The sequence below is a fragment of the Neopsephotus bourkii genome, unplaced genomic scaffold (genome assembly GCF_033783945.1).
Source record: "Neopsephotus bourkii isolate Nb327-2 ecotype Australia unplaced genomic scaffold, CSIRO-AGI_Nbou_v1 NB_196, whole genome shotgun sequence".
Lineage (NCBI taxonomy): Eukaryota > Metazoa > Chordata > Aves > Psittaciformes > Psittacidae > Neopsephotus > Neopsephotus bourkii.
The window spans coordinates 17051633-17065212 of record NW_026900709.1 but is presented as its reverse complement, the minus strand read 5'-3'; the positions used below and the strand labels follow the sequence as shown (position 1 = coordinate 17065212).

General features: G+C 38.9%; 1 protein-coding gene across 3 annotated transcripts in view; it reads right to left on the bottom strand.

Annotated features, from left to right (window-relative positions):
• Positions 1-1897: 1897 nt before the first annotated feature.
• SEC24C (SEC24 homolog C, COPII coat complex component) overlaps positions 1898-13580 on the bottom strand; it is a 36830-nt gene continuing 25147 nt past the window's right edge. For all 3 annotated transcript variants that reach the window (XM_061344191.1, XM_061344192.1, XM_061344193.1), the window contains 14 exons: positions 11588-11703; positions 10212-10336; positions 9759-9950; positions 8675-8768; positions 7389-7505; positions 6830-7000; positions 6354-6450; positions 5944-6089; positions 5337-5475; positions 4797-4915; positions 4249-4428; positions 3414-3605; positions 2910-2999; positions 1898-2407 (listed from right to left, as the gene is read on the bottom strand). In XM_061344191.1, coding sequence (XP_061200175.1) covers positions 2267-2407; positions 2910-2999; positions 3414-3605; positions 4249-4428; positions 4797-4915; positions 5337-5475; positions 5944-6089; positions 6354-6450; positions 6830-7000; positions 7389-7505; positions 8675-8768; positions 9759-9950; positions 10212-10336; positions 11588-11703 — 1919 coding nt within the window. In that variant the 3' untranslated portion in view covers positions 1898-2266. The remainder of the gene's footprint in view (positions 2408-2909; positions 3000-3413; positions 3606-4248; positions 4429-4796; positions 4916-5336; positions 5476-5943; positions 6090-6353; positions 6451-6829; positions 7001-7388; positions 7506-8674; positions 8769-9758; positions 9951-10211; positions 10337-11587; positions 11704-13580) is intronic.

Below are 13580 nucleotides of genomic sequence, written 5' to 3'. Positions count from 1 at the left end.
CCTAAAGTAGTCCAAAAAGCCCCCAGTCCAACCCAAGCCGTGTTAGAGAAAAGGGAAATCTCTCTGCAAAATGAAAGCTCAGAAGGGACAAAAAGTTAAAACCAAGACAAATCTAAGCAAAGTAACACGGAAATTAAGCAGCACCTTTTGTCTGCTGACTCCTGTTGAGTTTCTTACCATTCAGTGCAAATACGAATAAAAACTGAACTTGGTCAGCAGACGATCAGCTGTACAGGATCCATCAGCTGGACTTCAGCCCTACCCACTTCCTCCCTCCCGCAAAATACAGGGTTTGGAAAAATAAGCAGTGTTTATTTACTAACAATGACATAAAATACATCTTAATATATTTTTATTTCTTTACAAATTAAAAGATGCATTGGAAAAACAAGTGAAGAAAATGAAAGGTTCATTTATAATTTCATTTCCACCCCCACACCCCCCAGTATTAATACTAGAAATTAGTATTTGTGGAAGTCTGTGGTTGCTGTGCCTTATATTCCTGGGAAGTTCTTTTTCCCGCTCTGGTTAAAAATCCTCTAGATTTTTTGGTTGGAGGCAGTATGTGGAGTAAAAAGTCAGCCACATTCATACAAAAACGCTGAAGGTTCTGTCAACTACATCTTGAAAGAGTTTCTCCATTAGAAGTTTCATATTCCCCTTTCTGTGTAGTGATGGGAGGGAAGACAAACAGACTAGCAGCACTAGAAATAAAATGGATTCATACACATGCTACAAGGATAGGGATATTTTTCTCACCTTAACAAGGACTTTTCTCTGAAATAGCAACCCCAGATAGTATGTTCTCTAATCCACCCACATTCTTCCTTCCACTTTTAGTGCTATTTGTACCTTAAACTCCTGGGTATTGTAAGAATGCTTGTTAAGCGTTCAAGCCAAAATATACAAGTCCTCTTTCTAAATGAATAAACAAAGCCCTTATAATTCTGAATTTGATTTACACCCACTCCCTCGTCGCAGGATCTTCTCTTGCACCCTTGCAGGATGGAGAAGCAGAGTGGCCTAAGTGGATGGATTAATCTCTCTGAGGTATTTTAGTTTAACAAACAGGCTTATAAAAAGGTTTTGTGCAAGCTGATCAGTAGATAGAATGGGGAAGGGTACAAACATCTAGTAATGAAACTCTACACTATGGCCCAGATGCTTTCAATAACCGTAATCAGGTACTTGTAATACCTACTACAGTACAGTCTAAGTCTCAGGGGGTTTTATCTCCTTCCTTGTATTCCAGGGTACAAAGCAGTTTGAAATTTGCATCAGTGTAAATAAAATTCCTATTTGTTTGCTATGAGTCACAATAATATGGTAGAAAATGGCCACTTCCTTATCATCCAGTTCCTACACAGCCCCACATCACCTTGTTAAAAGCATTTTCTGCTTACAGTTAAGAGGCTTTTGTTCCCACCACCATCTAATTAGACAGATAAGCTCTGGAGGAGAGGCCATGGAACATGGATTGAGTAGAACACTACAGAGCCGTGCAATGAGAAGGAGTCACCACACATGCCAACAGGAAGCACCAGCTCTACCCCTACACTGCTCAGAAGGTTTTGATTGTTGGTCACTGAACTACTACTCCATTACAGATCGGCACAGCAACTTATAGTATGGGGAACACTGTGGAAATAAATTTGCCCTGTTGCCTCCTGGGTTACTGCTCATTTCCTTTCTCATGGCTTTCTGGTTCAGACAGCCACACGATATATCTGTGCTCTGCAACTTCATGTTTCCCTCTTAAGAGGAGACACAAAATGTTTGGCCCCTCCAGCTCCCATCACCTGACCTGCCTCTCATCCTCCCCACCTGCATCCCCTCCACACTCGGAGCATGCACACACGCCCATACAAACACACAGCAACTACCAGAAGTTTTGAAGAGTTATCGCTTTTTCACCCAATGTTGAATCATGTACAGTGAACTGAAAAAACCTACATTCATTAAGACAGGATTAGCGAGCATGGGGAGGGGGGGTGAACTCCTGCCAAGCACAGGAAACAATTTAGATACAAGTAAAAGACCTGGTATCAAAGGCCTTTTGCTTCTTTTTAGCCCTCACCAGGAAAATTTGTCATCTCTCATACGGGACTGGGAGAGGTTGAAAGGATTTCTGCTTATGCAATGTGTATTAAAAATTATGGAATTGTACAGATTTCTATGCTGTCCTTTTTGAGGGCGCTGGACCGTCAGATCAGGTCATTAGTGGAGACTGAAATGTCACTGCCGAGTTCCAGCACCACTCCCTCCTCTAGCTCAGTAGCTGCCGAATCTCCTTATGCATGTGACACAGGAAGTCCACATATGAAGCCCCCCCACTCAGGCTCTTGTCCTCCACTAGAAAGTGTTTGAACAGCATTTCCAGCTTATCTTCTTGCTTCACAATTATTAACTACAAAAAAAAAACAAACCCAAGAACAAAACCAACAGTGAGTAGTTAGCAGAATTAATGTTCTTGATAAACAAGAGCAAAGATCCAAGTAGCTCAAAAATACAAAGACGGATAATCAGAATCACACAGTGTATATGGCTTACGTGCCTTGACTTCTATGACTAAACTGGGTTATAGTCTCAGTCCTTTCCAAATAGAAAGAAGACACCATGTATGTGGTTTGTGCAATGCTATGTTATAACAGGTCTGAAAAAAATTACCTTTAGAAGTATAGAAATCAGAGAACTCCAAAACTAGTAACTGTTTTAACTGGCTTTGTGGTGGCTTTTTGTTGTTTGTTTGGTTTTGTTTTTTTTTCCCCCAGACCCTTGTAAACTTCATGTTTGGATCATATTTACGAGATCAGGAAGAGTAAGTTCAGCACTGCAGCACTGCCAGGCATCACCTGCTCTGCTAAAAGGGAAGGGGATTTAAAGCTACGAATGGAGGACAACATTTTTACCTTCATGTAGCGGGATCTCTGCATTTGAAGCATGTCAATAATAGATCGTACTTTCTTTGAAAAGGGATTTTCCAAGACAGGCAGGGTACTCTGGAATGCAAGATACCCAGTCCCCATTAATCACATAAAGTAGAGATATATAAGATATATCTACTCCCACTAACTCCCACATAAGAATCTACTCCCACTAACATACAATCTCTTTGACCACAACTGGTTAAAAGAGAATGTAACAGAATATCAGAATTAAAGGTAAATTACTTGTCCCGTTTACGTAGCAACTGCTCTCCTCACCATCACTGGAGATGTGTGGCTTGTCAAATAAAGCTAGGCAAGACTCTGTCTGACATTCCCAGACTAGAGGCATTTCCACTAGTTTCCCACACCTATGCTTCTCTTGTTCCTAATATAAAAAAATTTAAGTTTTCTCCCCTTGCTTTCTCACTGTTTCAAGTTTTGGGCAACACTCACAGATGCTAGCGCCTGCACTGCCATCCAACTCACCAAGCCGTTGCTAATCTGACTGAAGGATGACACTCCGAAGAGGTTCTGGATCAAGCCTTGTTGCACGTTGACTCCCACCCACACAAAGATGTTCAGCCCATTCTCCAACAGGTATATGTCACCCTTGGAAAGACGTTCTTCTGAGTTCCGGATTGCTGCTGGCAAGGAGTCACTGTCAACATCTGCTTTGGTCTGGTTTAGAATGAAATAAAAAATTAAAAATCAAGGTTATAATACAAGAATATCTTACAAAGTCCTGAAAATTTCTGCCATTGAGACCCAAAAGGTTTTCTCATTTCTAGGACTTGCAAGACTGCAATAGCTGTGACTGAAGTATCATGTTCCTTAGCTTAGTTTTCTTACTGAATGTGACATAGAAGCAGAGCAGAGACTCTTGGTCAGTAAAAGAGAAATAAGGCATCTGTAAAATTACTAGTTCTAATATTGCTTCCTGGAGTAGGAATGTAATTAGTTCTTAGTGTTATTCCAGCAGCTATGGTAATGAAAAGCCAGAATAGTGCATGGAGCTGCTCTGCAATGATGAAAACTACTACATAAAGTTACAAGAAGCTTTAGGATTTTTAAGACTGTGAAAGGGTCAAAAGTGTCTTCTTTGCCACTAGTCATATGCTCACAGCTCAGGAAAAAAATCCCCCAGCAAATTCACAAGTTGCAGTAATGCATCTATCACTGAGTGGAATTAAGTACCCCAACAGATGGCAGATCCCAAATCGTTCTCAAATCACTTTCACTTGATAGAATATAAATGCTAGTCCTTATGGCAAGTCAAGAAAACAGCAAGTCTAAAGTGGCAAGAACATACTGAATTACTCACCAGGGGCAAAAGCCTAGGATAAAAGAAAACATTTGTTTCAGCCACATCCATGGATGTGACTAACTGACGAATGTAAGCACGGTCATCTGTTGTGACCTCTAGACCAGGCTGAAGGACGTCGCTCTTCAACACACAATTCAAGTACACAGGAAGCAGCTTCATGCATTCAGGAAGGATCAGCTACAAGTCACAAGCAGACAGAAGATGGTCAGCTGTCTTGCTGAATAAGCTTATGTCTGACAAAACGAGGCTTGCATGAACTAACAAAGTGTGGTACAGCTGTGAGGAGTGAAAGCTGACAGTCTAATTATATCATGGACTTGCAAAGGTAACTTAAAACTTTTCTCTGGAGCAGGAAGTGCTTCCTGGGCTCCAGACAGATGTCCAATAAGCTATTCTCAACTACAGTTTCATTTGCAGTCTCTTACTGAGTCTTCTCTTTGCAAGTTTCTGCTGAGCAAAGCAATTTTGAACAGGCTAAGTAGGAAGAAGCTCTCATTACTTTTAATATCCAAGCCTGTGATTCAAGTGAAAGCATTGGAGTTTACCTGGCCAGCAGAAGAGGGACTAGCGCAGTTCTTTCTGTAGCAAGCTAGGATCTGGGCACACTGGCTGATCAATGCATCCCGTACAGTCTTTACTGGACTACTCAGAACTCCACGATATGCTGCATAGAAAGAGGAAAGAAATGGATGGCTATCACTCCTAATAAACAGTAAAAAAAGTGAACACTACTTCCACAAAGTAAATCTAAACAACTGATGTTTATGAAAGAGCAGTTAAAGAACTAAAATAGTGCAAAAAATAAATACAAGGATTAATTTAGATAACTGTCAAGACAAACCTCTATTAAAATAAATTTAGACAAGAATTTGCATGAAAGATAAGACCACGTGCTCTATCTGTACCTGTTGTCCCAAGCAATAATACTATCATCACAGCTTTAAGCTCTTTCCCATAAATGACTGAAGTATCAGGATTGCCACCTGATATTTGATGCACAGAGAATAAACATGTGTCACTGGACAGCAACAGGTATTTTAACAGCAGTTAAAGGTTGCAATTCCTGTTACCATATTTACCCTTACCATATTTAGCCAAGTAATTGATGAGTGTGTCTGTCTCACAATTTCGATAGAGGTCAGCAAGCTGTGTGCAACAGTTTAAGGACAGGTTGTGAATGCGGAGTCGTCGCTGTCCTGCACAACTTGTATATAGCAGAGCACACTGTAGGAGACAAAAATGCCAGGATATAGAAAAATTAGGTCCTGCTATAATAAGCAAGGCAGGAATATAATTCATTAAAAAAGAGGACTCAGATGCCTAAACAAACGAGATTACGTAAAAGACCTGCACAATAAACTGAAAGCATACGCTAAGAATCAGGGTCAATTAAAGATAAACAGTGGGGTTAGCATTTTGTATTAAGGGAACTGGTCTTAGAAAATAGACTGTAGTTTGAAGCAGTTTAGGTCACACTGATAACAAGCATGGTGAAAGGTTAAGGGTAGTAAGGGGCAGAAAGAAAGAATGAACAATTTTTGAAGGAGAGTCTAATTATTCAGTTCAGAGTAACCTCATCCTCTTCTGCAACTGGCACACTCCCAGCTGAGATTTAGTTCTGCCTTGACACAGTTTTGTTGACAATCCTAAATTGCCAACACTTCTTTCTCCTAGAAAACCTCCCCCCCTCACCTGAAGGAGTGCACCACTGTCTTCACTCAGTTTGTCATCGTGCTTGAATTCCACTGTTATTGTTTTATCACAGTCCAAACCTGCCATCTCTACGTCAGTGGTGTTGCTCATATAGAAAGCTCCAAAGAAGTCAGTTGCTCGAATACCTTAAAAAGAAAAAACAACAAAACCAAACAACATGAACCACAATTCTCAACAGAATAACAAAACAGACATGCTTTGAAGCCCTGAAAAATCCTGTCATTTGTAACACTAAGTTATCTTGAAAGACTTCAGTAGGGGTTTTTGCTCAACCTTGACAAAGCATTAGAATTTCAGAGCTTTAGCAGACCTTTTCATATACCCTAGTCTCGAGATGTTTTAAATTAGGGGAAAAATCTGTACTTCCCTAAGGACATGCTAATACCCACCTGTGCTTGTGCGCACTCTCATTACAGCATCAAATCCCACTTCTTTCTGGACATCTCTTCTCAGGTCATTCAGGAACCTATCCTGGTCAGTCTCCAGCTAGAAAACAAGCAGTAATTCAAGTTTCATACTCCCATAAGTTACAGCTGCTCCATAAACCATAGGGTAATTTAAAACCAGATACTATCCCCTACAGTCTTACTCTAAAAGTTACCTATCATACAGGGCTTAGTACCCTGCTAATAAAATATTGTGCTAAAAGATACCAGCATAGTTTTTCTTCCTGTTGTTTTTGTTATTGAGGTATTTTTTGTGAAGACATAAAGCTAACTCATTTTGGTGAAAACTGCTACTTAAATCTCAAGATTTATTTCCAAAGAAGTACTTGCTCACTATGGTTCACATTATAAAAAAGGAATTCTTAACTAAACAATTCTCATTTAGCTCAAATACCAGTCTGAGTCAATGTCACTCTTACCTGGAAATATGCATACTTATAAATGGAGCCTCCAGTCTGGTAAGTGACTACACCTAGTGTCGCGACATCCAAATACTGGTTTGGAAACAGGAACAGATCCACACAGCAGCCCTGGGTCACACAGTCCTTGGCCAAGTTGTTGTAAAAGCTTGTCTGCGGCTGAAACAAAGTCTAAGAAAAGAAGTCAGAGATGAGATCAGAAATTTGCTTTAAGAAAAGGAAAGTGAGAGCCATTTAATAATCCCAGTCAGTACACCTTTCTGCTTTAAATCTCTCTTCAGGGAAATTAGGATCATATAAATTCTTCTTGACCCAGCCTTTGAAGAACTGTCAAATTTCATGAAAATTACTAGACATCTTATTTTGACTGCAAGTTCAGCAGTTTTACTTTACCCAGCTATGGGTATTTTATCCCATATAAAATATGTTAAGAGATTATTAGCTAGAATGCTTACATTACGTGCTACCCTTGAAATGTATTAATGTTGCTTCAGTTATTTTATCTCATAAAGAGTATCATATAGAACTCTTATGTAAGCACCATCCAAGTCATTATTACCTTCTCCTTATCTGTGTTGATCAGTTTCTTATCATCCCTGTTCTTTAACTTTCCTGGGGCCTCTGCAATGGGCAGAGAAGTGTGGAAAATGAAGAGCTTTCCAGCACACTCAGCTGCCTGCAGGAAAATGAGCATAAAAGTGCAGGTTAGAAACATTTATAAAGACTGTAAAGGAAACTGATTCAAGAACAAGCATTCAAGAACCATCATCACTTCTTTATGTCAGGAAGGCTCTACCAGACACACAGATACAGTAATCACTTGGTTACTTCAGTGGTATCCAGCAAGGGGGGAACACCCTACTGGTCAGTTACAGAACAGCAAGTTTCACTTTATTCGACCTGTGCTAGTTCCATGGCAGGAAGAAAAGGACTGGCTCCAACGAGAAACAGAGAAGTAAGCAGGACTCGGTTACAAAAAGTGTTGTGCAAACATGTCACACTGCTTTCTTTACCGATATGCAGCTACTGCTTGCAGAAAAGTCACAGAAATGGCAAAGGATTTTGTAATCTGAGCTTCAACAGATCATTAATTTTAAATCAATAACCTGTATCAACACTAGTCAATGTTTAGTACGGCATTTTCTCTGACACACACAGTACATAAACAATAATCTATAATATTTCTTGACTGAACAATTGTCATGCGAACAGAGTTTAAGAGAAACTTCTGAGGACTTACATGACAGACAACTAGAGCTATATGAACAGGGTTGGATGGAATCATACAAGAAATCCATTCAAGCAACATATGTAAGTCACAGTTAAATCATGCATGTAATTATCTGGATGAAATACTGGGATGGAAGAAGTTTAGGAAAGGTTTTCTTGGTTAGCAGATTGTTGTGGGCAGCTTCAACAGATTGCATTCTATTCTTTTATTTAAGATTATACCAAAGCTTCAAGCACAGGATTAGAAAGACACCATGTTACAGAACTCCTTAATGAGATACGACAGACTTCAGCACTTGGTTTTAATAATGGAGGGTCAGGGTATATTTGGTAGATTCTGTAAACTATTCAGAGCAAACCCCAGCCATGTAAGCCACATGCTTTGAGCAAGAATTATCAAAAATGAAAAACGAATGGGTAAAGGACAGATAGCTGCATAGGATCAGAGCTACATGCACTTGAAGAATGAGCCAATTACTCCCTACATGTAGTGCATCTACCATAAGACGACTTACAAAAAAACTTCAGGATTGTCTTATTAGTGTGTGTTAGCAGAGTATGAACTTCAGGGTACTTGAATGGAAAACAGTTTGCCATGACAATGCATTTACTAACCTTCAGTGCCTCGAGCCCTGCTTGAATCACCGGTGCAAAAACAGTTTCTGTTTCTCTTGTGTCTGCAAACATTTCTGGAATCTGATCCAGCAAACTAGCAAAGAAGAAAAAGGAGGAATTCAAGACTCCATTTAATTGGAAAAGCCAGACAGTTGCAGTTGATCACCCACAAGACTGTGGTGGTTTAAACAGAAGTCCCTAACATGTTTCTAAATTTGCATAATTTTTATGTTATTTGGCATTTCATCATTCATCTGTGAGAAAATGATGCTTTGCCATTCTTCTTTGGCTTCTCACATCCATATCCTCAAGCGCCTGTATAACCTCAAGTGATGCCTACTTCAGAAGCTCTTCTGTATTCCTCCTCTTTTAATATATTCCAATATATATTGGTAAGTGAACTCTAGGAAAGACTAGTGACACTTGGCCTCTGTTTGCCAAGCATCCTGTGTGCTATTCAAAGATTCATAGGTTTAATCCACAGTTTTGTACTTAGCTTGTTAACGCATTACAAAACAGGCTAGAATTTTCTTTTAAAGACATGCAGCGTGAGGTCTAGTTCCCAAAACACGGTTAGTGACATACCATAGTTTAATTACAGTTCAAGTATTATGTTAAAAGAGTTTGCCAAAACTTTGCTAATTTATCTTTCCTTCTAGATTTTATCTTACGGATCAAACTCATTCAATCTTTTCCACAGAAGCAAAATCAGACACCACTGTTGTCTCAGTTGATGGTTATTTAGGCAGTTGCCTTAAACACAGTGATTCAGTACTCTTTTGACTTTCATTCTGCATCATTCTAGTTGTGTTTTTGTTTTGTTCCCAGAAATGCCTTTCTGCACTAAATCCCCTTATATATATATATATATATACACACACCTTCTGCCAATCTGGACTGCAAGACAAATATACCCTTACCTCATGAATTTTCCTATTTCACTTTGCTAGCTTAATCTCAAAGAGTATAAGAAGTTAACCTATATGGAGTGACATCTAGATGAATAACATGACAAGTAAGCATGCAACAGCTGAATCTACCAAACAAGATGCTTACCACGCACATTTTAAATCAATTCCATTACCTGGCAATAACTGTCCTGGACTCGTTCACGTTCACCAGAAAACCATCAAGGAGAGGCACAAACATATCTGCCACATCTGAGACAACCATCATTTGTGGCTGTGCAAGGGAGCTTTTCACATTGTAGAAGTGTAACACTTTGTTGTAGGTGACAAAGCCTACTCGAATGGCTGACTCTTCCATGTTGCCTTCCCTGCAAGAGACATATTTGCCTTCACATCCAAGTCGACAGTGAAATCATTACACAGAACCCAATACAAGAAGGGATAGGGGAAAAATGAAAGAAAGGAAAACTAAATTTTCACCTAGAACAGTATCCAAAAAGATGTTCTGATTGGCATTTTTCTGAAGAAGAGCTTGTTAGGATTATAAAGTTTTTATTCCTAGCTATTTTAAAAGGGAAAAAGTGAGTTTCTCCCATTTTGACTGGTTACAGTAGTACACAAAAACCTACCTGGGCAGGTAATCTAGAAGTGACTTTAATTCTTCACATATTAGTCTCACTAAGCCACTCTTTACAGCGTTGTAAGACACATCAATCATGAAAATGAAAGCAGGGGGACTGGGAAACTTGTTATTCTGGAAAGAGAGGGAAGAAGACACGTTATGACCATGTAATGCAGCCCATATAACAGCCCTGCAATAGGGACAAATGAATGCTGGTCAAAACTAATAGCTTTTATGTACTTTTCTACTCAGGAGTAGCTGTTTCTTCAGGTCATTCTCTCATTCCTGCTAAACTAACAGACATGTAAGCACACTGTGCTTGAAATGGACTGGTACAACATGCCCTAGACTGATTTTGTCATTGCTCAGTGAAGAATTGTGTGTACGTATATCTATATATCTAATTATAACGAATGTAATTATAACTAAATCATCCATTTATATGACCAGGCCAGATACGGAAAGTAAACAGGGAAGTTTCCTGCCAGTTCTCAAGACTATGGAGTCTGACCAGACTTGTAATAGGTGATTTCATTAATACAAACGAAAACATATTCCTCTTGGAGGACTGCAACCTTTCCCTTCTACTTAAGTATCAGGTTTGTTTTGGCAAAGAGAAGCTTGTTTCAGTCAATAGCTTTCTGAAATCTATAGGACATGTGGGAGGCACACGCAGAACAGAAGATAAACAGAACTTTCAGAAAAGCTGGGATGATTTCATCTCGTTTGAACTAAAAATGCTTCCTATGCTGTTAGAAGCAAGACTATTATTTTTTCCCATAACTAGAAGTAAATGTGAGGCATTAGAATAAAGTTGCAACATTTAGACATCTATTTTCCCATTATTTATTTCAGCAGAGATCTAAGTTGCTTTATTAAATACCCTGCACATATATTTTCTATTCCTTAGAAGTGAACCAGCTCTGATAATATATCTTTCCACACCATTCTTGTATTTTTAACCACTATGGCTGTATTTGAAATTTAAGTTCAATAGGTAAAGCCTGCCTTATGCAACAGGTAGTACTGCATAGTTACTCTGCGCTTCTCTTGAAGTTCTCTGACAATCTTCTGCCTCAAGGACTACCACAAGGAAGTCACTCCTGCAGAACTGCTAAGGTAACAGCAACTATAGCTGCTCATATAGCTCCAAAAGAGAATGAGAATGGCAGCTACCATAAAGTTATGTGTGATCAAGACTTCCTTTACTTTGGGAAGTAAGCAGATGAGCACATTATTTTACACAATGAAGTGGGCTGAAGTAATGCTGTTCATCATCTCTGCCAGCTAGAAAGCAGCCCCGGACAATTCATGCCATTCTGACTTTTAGTCTTTCTATTTGGAATCAAACCAAAATACAGTAACAAACACATACTACTCTACCTTGCAATAGTCAACTGTTGCTAGAAACTCATAAGACCCCAGTGATAACTCAGGTCGGTCATAGAAGTCTACTCGCTTTCCAGTATGATCCAAATGCTGGAAGTAGTGAGGTGGCACTGGGAAAGGAAAAACAAAATCATTAAGTCCAGTGACATGCCTGTGATAAACATTGACTAGAGAGCTAACATGACAACAGCTGTTATGAATAAAACTCCAGGAAACCTAGCTTGCACTCTCTGCTAGCATGCAAGCATCACTAAAAACATTAATGCAATTTAAGAGCATTGCTAAAGCCAAGAAATACAAACTGCTTCCAGTTTGTCTTATACAACAGGTGACACACTGTATAGTCACTACTGTACTTAAATCTCATCTCACTTTATATTTCATATCAGAGATGTCACCACAACACACTCTTCAGTTATAACAATCTTCTACAAGTAGTAACAAATGACTTACAATAGAGTTTGAGGCAAACTACAGGCTACATTATTGACTCAATTCAGGCTTCTTATTTTGCTGCAAGTTAGTTTTTTCCTTGCCTTCCCATGCTGCACAAGAGTCAAGCCTTCTAGGCATTCTCTCATGCAGAGATTGCCATAATCCTTTTGTCAGAATAAGCAGGGTACTTCTTACAGCGGATTGTAAAGCACCAATGAAGAAGAACTGGAAGTGTAACCACATCCCCAACACCCAATACTTTCACGCTAGTACGAGGCATCAGAAAGTAAAACAGAAATTATGCTAAGTTCTTGCCTACAGACGTCAGCTGCAGAAACAAGAAAAGCATTTCCCCTGTGATGCAAGAACTGCCATGACAGAGTTTCTCCTGCAGAATTGCTAGGGTGACAAAATATATTCCAGGTATAGCTGCCTATATAGCTCTATGGAAGAATAAAATGAGATGATCTGTAATCATAGTACTCACTACCTTTATAGTAGTCTAAAGATTCAAAGTTTTGACAGTTCAAAAAGAAAAGTTCAAAGAAAACAAAAGTGATATTAAGACTATACATAAACACTTATCACTTCTCCTCTCTAACTCAATAGCTAGTTACCTGATTGTTTTTTGCAAATAAACCAGAAATAGTTCTTACACATTAGGTACAACTACATTGTATTTTCACAGCACTGTTTTCATCAGCAGTCTCTGAACATCTCTCCCTCTTCTGCCCTTGCTCAGTTGTTACGGGTACAGCCATTCATACAGCTGCTGAGTGAGCAGAGACAGGGAATGCATCCAGGCTGAAAATCACCAGACAAACATTTTTTAAAGTTGGCCATTTCTAATCCCTGCCAGCTTCCCATCTGGTTTGTACAAACAGTTGTACAGCATAACTGAGGTGATAAGAACAAACAGCCCATTAAAAGCCACCAGTGCTACCAAATGAGACACTCAAAAACATCACCATAAGGTTGGTTGTACCTTACATTTCACTGTGCCTTCAAAACAAATCTACGGATGTCATGCTATGAGCAGCACACAGTGACTTCTGCTTATATTCATTTAGAAGAGCAACTAAGATTAACTGACATATACTGAACACACCTACTCAGCTATAGCAGATTTAGCTGCAATCTCGTCTTTAAGCAGTGTTTTGTTTAAACACTTTGTGAGAGAAAAAAAAAAATCCTAACTCACACTACTGACTAGATGTACATCTCTTATACAAAAATGCAAGTTTCAAATACCCTTCAAATACCCCTTTCAAGAAAATAGCATAACTAATTTTTCAAAACACCACATATTATTCTAAAAGTAGCTTCTGTTAAAAGTTTGGTACAATACTGCAATGCATAAACACTCACTTGTTTTGTACATAATTTCAGAACTGAGCACTGAACATACTTTATAATGATTTTTTTTACAAGACTAAACACACATTAAAGCACAGTATACATTATAAATTATCTTAAGATGATAAAGATTTATTTGCTTGCATCTTGTTCAAAGATCATGCCAATAGAGTGTAGAAACCAATTTCCAGAAGAA